This window comes from Capricornis sumatraensis, chromosome 19 (assembly GCF_032405125.1).
Source record: "Capricornis sumatraensis isolate serow.1 chromosome 19, serow.2, whole genome shotgun sequence".
NCBI classification, from domain to species: Eukaryota; Metazoa; Chordata; class Mammalia; order Artiodactyla; family Bovidae; genus Capricornis; species Capricornis sumatraensis.
In genome coordinates, this window is record NC_091087.1 from 11656131 (window position 1) to 11664610 (window position 8480).

At 35.6% G+C, this 8480-nt stretch overlaps 1 protein-coding gene across 2 annotated transcripts; it reads left to right on the forward strand.

Annotated features, from left to right (window-relative positions):
• Window positions 1–1020: 1020 nt before the first annotated feature.
• LINS1 (lines homolog 1) lies at window positions 1021–7948 on the forward strand. Of its 2 annotated transcripts, none has more exons than XM_068991340.1 (6): window positions 1021–1419; window positions 1528–1617; window positions 2450–2591; window positions 3252–3845; window positions 5075–5246; window positions 7027–7948. In XM_068991340.1, exons 1-6 carry the CDS (start codon window positions 1021–1023, stop codon window positions 7910–7912), a joined length of 2283 nt encoding a protein of 760 aa, XP_068847441.1. In that variant the 3' UTR covers window positions 7913–7948. The 2 variants fall into 2 exon arrangements, with proteins under 2 accessions (XP_068847441.1, XP_068847442.1); XM_068991341.1 differs by having other exon boundaries at window positions 1021–1377; window positions 5183–5246.
• The last annotated feature ends 532 nt before the right edge of the window (window positions 7949–8480 follow it).

Sequence of the window (8480 nt, forward strand, 5' to 3'; positions counted from 1 at the left end):
TTGGATGGCATCATTGATTCAATGAACATGAGTTTAAGCAAACTCTGAGAGATGGTGAAGGACAGGGAAGCTGGCAATCCTGGGGTCCCAAAGAGTCAGACATGACTTAGAGACTGAACAACCATGTTACTAATTTTAAGTTGGGAGTTAATCAACATAACAATAATTTAGCCACATAGCATTCTAACATTAGGTTTTCCTCTGTAAGCTGAAGGTTAAAGTTAATGAATTTGTGTTATGGGCCAAGTGGTTCTCAACCTAGACAATTTTGCCCTACTCCCAACCCCCGGGGCCTGCTACTGACATCTAATCAGTAGAGGCCAGAAATGCTGCTACACTTCCTACAATGCATAAGACAGCCCACCAAAGCAAAATTACCCAGTTCTTACTGTTAATCATGCCAATGTTGAGAAACCCTAATAGCCCATTGAAGAAGGTTAGAGGAAAGCTGATTGCTATGATAAAACTGAAAATAATTTTATGGTCTTAAATCTATATGAAAAACATACATTTTGTTTTTATACATTAAAAATAATGTTATTACCAATTTTCCATATTTAAAAATTACGCAGTCAGTATTACCTTTAACTTGAGAGACTAAATAAATAGAAAGAGATGCTTTTCCATTAGAAGGAGAGGGTGAGACACTTGAGAGAGTGGCATTGAAACACCTACATTAACATATGTAAAATAGACACCTAGCAGGAAGTTGCTAGGTAACGCAGCCTAGAGGGGTGGCTGGGGTAGGAGGTTCCAGAGGGAGGGGATATTTGTATACTTAATGGCTGATCCACACTGCTGTACAGCAGAACCCTACACAACCTTGTAAAGCAATTATCCTCCAATTAAAGAAACAGGTGCCTTTCCTTTGTAATGTGTATAACACTTGCACTTTTAAAATTACTTTTCCTATTTTAGGTTTTACCGAAGAAACATCTTAGAGATCCATCACATTTCCAAGTTTAACATTTACAATTTGGAGTTGTTGACCTTCTTAGAAGAAAGATTTGGGCCATCAAAATGAAAACTTCATTTGAAGTTTTAGAACAATTATACAAGAAGGTACTTCTCGGAGCCACACTTGAAAATGACAGCCATGATTACGTCTTTTATCTCTACCCAGCATTTTCAGATCAAGGTTGTTCTACAGCCACCTCCTCAGACTGCTCAAACGCCCTTGATGTTCAGGACAAGCAGGAGCCATCCTCTGTCAGTTTGCCTACCTTTTCTGTAGCACCTGTGTGTTTGCAGAGACATTCTCAGATGAGCAGTACTGGAGAAATAATGCTCCTTCAGTTAACAGTGATCAAAGTGATGATAACCCGAATATTGGCTGTGGAAACTGAATTCCACGCAAAGGAGAAATACAGAGATATAGTTAGAATTCTTTTAAAATCATCTGACATCGAATCTCAATTGGTAAGCCCATTTACTTTGTGTGTGTGTGTGTTTTTAAGGTCTATATTTTTAAAATAAAAGTTTTAAAACAGTCAGCAACAGTAGGTAAATGTATTTATTTTCCTATAGACCTGTATGTTCCAAAACTCGGAAAAATTGTTATCTCACATGGCTGCAAAGTGCCTTGCACTAATTCTGTATTTCCAACTGAAGGAAAAGGTAAGATAAGTAATCAAATTATGTTACTATTACTTTTATGTTTTCTTTAAAATTGATCTCTGGCATTCAGTTTTTTATCAATAAAATATTTGCTCATGTAGTGTGTAAATCCAGAAACATGTAAGAATAGAATAGTATGTTGGTGACTTATTTCAAGGATTAGAGTCTTAAAATACGTTATAAATCATTACAGATAAGATTCTCAACTCAAAAGATAGACTGCAAGTCACAGAGTCCATAACTGTTCAGATTCTCAAAGGAGTAGGTGGGCCTCCTTCCTCTTTTCCAAAAACAAGGCTTAGGAGCCCCTGCTTGAGACTAAGACCATTTTCATAGGTTTAATATAAATTCTAAGAATGGTCCTCAGCATAATGAAAAAATATGAACAAATTAATCATTTTTCTCTTATCTCTGAAGTAGTTAGTAAATATATCTAAACATTTCCTGACTTCTTTTAGCTGTAATTGCTTGTTCCTTTCTTAAAACAGCATTCTTTCATGAATACAAAAAGGTGGTATGTACAACAGAACATTTGGAAAAAGGGAAAATGTATAAAGACCAAAATAAAAATTTCATATCATTCCAGCCGCCAAAGATAATAACCACTGCTATATTTCATGTTCCTTCTTGGTTTTTTATTTCTATGGTGTATTAAATTTCTTGACTTAAGGAATACTGGGATATTTATGTCCTTGTTATAGCAAATATTATACTTTTTTTTTGAAACAAAGTAAACAATGTTGTGTAGAATTGTGTATAATAGATAATTTGTAATGGCAAAGAAAATGTTGTATTACAGCTTACTACTTAAAAATTTTTTTCTCACTTATAGATAACATTGAGTAATTCCTGGATTTCTTTTTGCCAAAAAAATATTTCTGAATATTCTGAAAGTAATAAAGTAGTATACTGCCTCTGGATACTTACCTTTGTAATTAAAGAAATCTTTAAAGATACATCTTCACAAAAAACAGGTATGAACTGTGTTCCCCAATAAACAATTGTCATTGTCTTGTTCCCAGGGAGCATTATATTTTTGTGAGTAAAACTTATTTTACAACCTCTGATTGTTTTGAAGCATGAAAAACTAGAAAACCATGCCCAATAGTCTTTGATTGAGGGTACCTTTTTAAAAGGAAAAACGTAAAACTTCACTATTACTGGATTTCCCTGGTGGCTCAGACGATAAACTGTCTGCCTACAATGTGGGAGACCTGGGTTCAATCCCTGGGTCCGGAAGATCTCTTGGAGAAAGAAATGGCAACCCACTCCAGTATTCTCACCTGGAAAATCCCATGGACTGAGGAACCTGGTAAGCTATAGTCTATGGGGTTGCAAAGAGTCAGACAAGACTGAGCGACTTCACTTTATTTTCACTATTATTAAAAATTGAAATTAAAGCTTTTCATTTTTATATGTCCTTTGCATAGTCTGATGTTACTGCTATTTGTAAACTGGATATTAGCCATGATTATTAGCTGTTAGCATGTTTATCTTCATTTGTTTGTGTTAGAGGTAAATAATCCAATCCATTTTCTCATCTTCCAAAATGATAATTTTAAAAATTGTAAAATTGTGTTTTAAGAAAACTTTGTTTTTCCTGTTGCTTATAATTACTATTTTTATAATTGCAGAAATTCTAAAACAGTTCCTGACTCCTTTTGACACTCTTTTTGAAGTCTTTTACAATTCCTTATTTTCTCAGCATTTTGAAAACCACCAAGATGCTTCTAATAAACTAATAAACAGTTTGATATGTTTCCTGGAATTGCTTGAACTTCTTATAGCCTCTAGAATCTACCTGAAGTTACATTTCACTTGCCAGAGGATTTTATTTTTGAAACCTTCTTGTGTGTTTGCTGTTATTACATGGCCTATTCAGGCTTTTGTCAAAAGGAAGTTGATCGTCTTCATCAAAAAGTGCCTTCTGTGCAAAGTGGGTGAAGACCTTTGTCGGGGATCTGTCCCTGTCTTCATGCCACCAGATAATCCTTTGGATGTGGACCTGTTGGCTTTGGCCAGTGCTGTTCTGCAAGCTGTGGATTTGGGCTTGTTGAGGATGTTGTCTGTCCATGGAAAACATTCCTGCTTTGGAGGTGGTGAAGTCCTAGCTGGATATGAGCATGCCCCTGGTCCAGATCATGTGATTCTTAGAGCATTGAGCTTACTTATCATAAGATCCTTAGAAATCAAGTTTCAAAATTGTGCTTCAGCAAATGAAATGAAAGGTAACTTTCTGAATGCCTTTTGTATGTAAAGCAATGGATAATTATTTACTGAAGTAAAATTATTCATAATTATCAAAGCTCAGAACTGTAATTTCAGTAACTTGTTATATCTTATTCTAGTTATAATTTATTAAGTTCTCTTCCAATAAAGATAAAAATTGTCTTTTAAAAAGTTTCATTTTTGTGTGCTAAACTGAATTTGCATAACATAGTTAATAACTGTAGTTAAAAGAAACAGATTATTGAGTCTCTTCAAAGTAAGCAGTGTTAGTCAATTCATTTTCAGATATTTGTGGTATATTATTCATATTTTCCTTCACAAAATTGGTATATCTACTAATACAGAGTTTTGATAATTAGGAGTTGAATTAAACTAATGTAGGGTGTAATCTCTTGCCTGGAAAATCCCATGGGTGGCGGAGCCTGGTAGGCTGCAGTCCATGGGGTTGCTAAGAGTCGGACACTGGCTGTGCGACTTCACTTTCACTTTTCACTTTCATGCATTGGAGAAGGAAATGGCAGCCCACTCCAGTACTCTTGCCTGGAGAATCCCAGGGATCGGGGAGCCTAGTTGGCTTCCATCTATAGGATTGCACAGAGTTAGACGCGACTGAAGCGACTTAGCAGCAGCAGCAGCAGAAGCAGGGTGTAATCCTGTGCAGTTGTCATTTACAACACTAGATGGCGTTGGTTACATAAATCAAGAGTTTTAAATTGCAGTTAAAACGCCTCAAAACCTTTTTGACTTTTGTGCTTAATAGTAGTACTTTCTTTTAATGCTTTAAAAAACTTTAAACAAAAACTTTTTCTGCTAGTATTTTGAAGGCAAATTATTTTTGTTTGGTTGTATTGTTGCCTCTAGTACAAACATTGTGGCATCCAGTGAAGCAATTTCTGTTGTCTACTATTTATCCATTTATATGTTTTTAGCAAGAATTCATGTAACTTTTATTTCTCAGAGATACTAGCTATTTGACACTGTGGCAAACAGATGATCTGGCTATACATTTTAACTATATCCTACCAAGTAGGTCTTTTTCTTTTTTCTCTGAAGCTCAGTTTCCTAATATACAGAGTAGAGATAATCCCTAACTTAAACTTTTGAACATGTGAAATATGATAATACATTTTAAAGTACTCTAGATGTTACAAATGTATGTGAATAGGTAAGTTATTATAAATGCATTCATAAACTGTTGTTTTCTCTTTAAATTTTTCGGGTTTTGAAGTTGATTACCAGAGGTTCATGTCTGAGTTGCTGACCTTCTTAAAGCCTCACCTTCAGCCCTCTCTGCAATCACACAATCTCTGTGAGTGGTTGTCTAGGGTCTTCATAGAACAAGATGATGACATGCTGGAGGCTGCCAAAGCATTGCTGGGCATCTACCTGAAGTTGACCAGGTTTGTATATTTTAAAATAATTATACTAACTAACATGGCCAGGAAAGCAGAAAACATTTTTAATAATGTATTGGACTTACAGTTTACTTTCCATCATTAGGGGAAAAAAATCCCTAACAATTTTGTGGTTTCCTTATAAGTTCCAATTCCTTTAACACTGCCCTACATGAAAATTGATTACATTTGAGTTCTCATTATGAAAACTTGAATGGCTAAGCAGATCTAGGAATCAGCACTAAACTGAGATTAGACAATATGGATTCTGGCTGAGTCTCCATCTTTGCTTTACCTGTGTGATCAAGAATAAGTTAATACCATTGTCTAAGTCACAATTTAATTGATGTTTGAAACTCTTTTCACCCTTAAGACTAACTTGTCTGTATTGAACTTCTGTAAGGTGATTTTTGCCTTTGTAAAGCTGAATTCAAACTTGTCAGTAATCAAAGGAACTTGTAAATTTTCATTTTAATATACATTTGAATTGGTACTAATATCTTGAGGCAGATATCTGAAATTGATTGTGAAGTTATGTTACTGATGACATTTTATACTGATCCTATTTCTGTTTATTAAAAGATCTGTACTTGGGTCATATGTTATGGCAAATATCTGTAATTGGTTATGAAGTTAATAACTGATGACCTTTTACAGTATTTCTGCTTCTGCTTTATTAAAACCGTAAAGTATTTGCTTTATTTCCATTTCTTTCTTGGCTTCAGAGAAAGGGATTTCTTACTAATGGTTGTCGGTGTAGTGTTGTGCTGCCAGTTCTTACTTGTATTATGACACTTCTGGCAATGACTGCTTTCAGACTATAAGTGTTTGGGGCCAATTTTCAAAAGGTTCTAATCAAGAACACAGAATGCATGCATGTGATTTGAATTAGGCTTAGAAACGGTCAAGTACAAATTCAGTCTGAATACACATGCCTTGAAGAATATAGTCATATTCAAAGCTGACTTCTTACGCCTCAGGAAAAGAGGAAGCTTCTGAATTAAATTCATTTTGCACGTGAATTTCTAATTTTCTTGAATTTCGTGTGATCACAGAGGCCTGTGCTCATGTCATATGTATTTTTTAGTAACTGAATTGGTTAAGATGGTTGTAAATGATAAAAATCGATATAAACTAGTCTAAGCCAAAAAAGGAATTTACTTCCTGGGAATTCCAAGGAATCAAGTTGGCATCAGGTGTAACTGTGCATGACTTAAATCATGTCACTGATTATTTCTCTTTGTTTCTGTCTCATAGCATTGAATTCATTCTCAAGCAGGGCAACCAGCAGTGCCAGACTGACAGCAACCTTACAATTAAGATCTTTAATAGTGCCAGCAGAAATCCCGGAGGAGATCTGATTAACCTGCATGAGTCACAGATTCATGTTGAAATCATGGTGGCTAGGACCATGGGTACTCTGATTAGTTAGCCTGGGTCACATGCCCACCCCTCTTAAGACAAGTGTGGAAGGAAAGGAAGGAGGTTAATTCTCACCTTACCGTGTAAAATTAGTTACCTGTAGGAATAAGAGACTCTGATGTCAATAGACAGGAAGATGGAGGACGTTTGTTGGACGGATACAAACTAGAACTACCAAAGTCAAAGGGTATTTATTTTATTGGATCAGGTTTGTATAGAGTTTGTAGAGAAAGAGATTGTTTTGAATTTTTTTCTTTCAAAAATAAAGCATAGATTAAAAAATAATGTGGCAGAATTTATGGTATGTGAATTATATCTGTCAAAATTTATAGAGTCATTAATCTGGAGTGTCTGTTATTTTCAGAGAATGTGAAGCTACTGAAAGCTTGACCCAAGAAACAGAAATGTGGAGCCATCACACACATGAAAATGGCTATAATCCACACTGTATTTTTTTATTTTTATTAAAAAATATAGGATTTGATTCTACCGTTCTTCTTGATTTTTTGATTTCATCAGAAACTTGTTTTCTTGAATATTTTGTTAGATACTTAAAATTATTGCGAAAAGACTGGGATAATTTTTTCACCATTTGCAAATATTTTGATGTAACTGAGTCTAAAGATAACATACATATTTGTTGTTGTACCTCCTCACTTGTCCAAGATAGAAACAGCAACTCAACAGAAGCTAGTCCTTTGGCTGTTCTTGGTAGTCACACAAATGCTCATTCTTGGGTCTCCTGGACTTCTGCTGCTTTTTCTGAACCACTGAACCATGATGTAACGTTGGAGAAGGCCCACACCAAGCTCCAGGCTAATTGTCTTTCTACCCCAGGAGCTTCTCAAAGTCTGGTAGATTATGACAGCTCTGATGATTCTGAAGAAGGATCCACAAGCCTGTGTTTAGTAAACAGTAGACTAACATCTTCACACCAAGAAGCAACGAAGAAAACTCAGGACACATTTGGAGTAAGTGGGGATAAAAAAGAACTTAGCCCAGAGTCTCAGTCAAGGCCTCTGGTTACTGAAGAATCTAATACCCTGTTCTCTGTTTATTGTGATGGAGCCCCAAATAACACTGCTTCTGAAGTGGGAATGTCTTACAGAACAGTAAAGTGCTTTGAAGAGCTACAAGGTGCCATTTCCCGTTTGCAGAAGAAAAGTCTGTTCCCATATAATCCAACAGCACTTTTGAAGTTGTTAAAACATATTGAGACAATATATAATAAAAGTATGACCCCTTTGTAAAACACTGACATTTTATTTCCAGGAACTATTTTTCCTCAATATAATTGTGCCTTACTGAGATAACAGTATTAAAAATAATAAATAAACCTCAAAAGAGTTCTCTAAACCATGCTTTTCTTTTGCCTTTTGGGAGCAGCCTAGTGACTGAAAAACACATCAAGTAACAAGTCACTTGATACAGTTGTACAACATTTGAAATCTATGGTAGTTCAGACTTCCTCAAATTTGGGATAGTTATTGTATTAATTTCTTATTGATACTGTAACAAATTCTGACAAACTTGGTGGCTTAAAAGAACAGAGATTTATTCTTTCTCAGTTCTGGAGGCTAGAAGTTCAAAATCAACGTGTCTGCATGACTGCACTTCCTCTTAAGGCTCTAGGGGAGAAGATTTCCCTGCCTTTTTGTGTCTTCTGGCCATTGCTGTCAGTCCTGGATATTCCTTGATTTGTAGCCACATCACTTCAATCTCCTTCTCTGTTCTCACATGACGTTTTCCCTCTGTGTCTGCTGGTGCTGCTGCTGCTGCTAAGTCACTTCAGTCGTGGCCGACTCTGTACAGCCTCTA

What these genes read in the sequence shown, in the direction of transcription:
- LINS1 (XM_068991340.1), top strand. Translation starts at nt 1,021, where the DNA reads ATGAAAACTTCATTTGAAGTTTTAGAACAATTATACAAGAAGGTACTT. An exon ending in ATTTCCAACTGAAGGAAAAG is followed by an intron (nt 1,618 to 2,449) that starts GTAAGATAAGTA and finishes TCTCACTTATAG; the next exon opens with ATAACATTGAGTAATTCCTG. An exon ending in TACATCTTCACAAAAAACAG is followed by an intron (nt 2,592 to 3,251) that starts GTATGAACTGTG and finishes TTATAATTGCAG; the next exon opens with AAATTCTAAAACAGTTCCTG.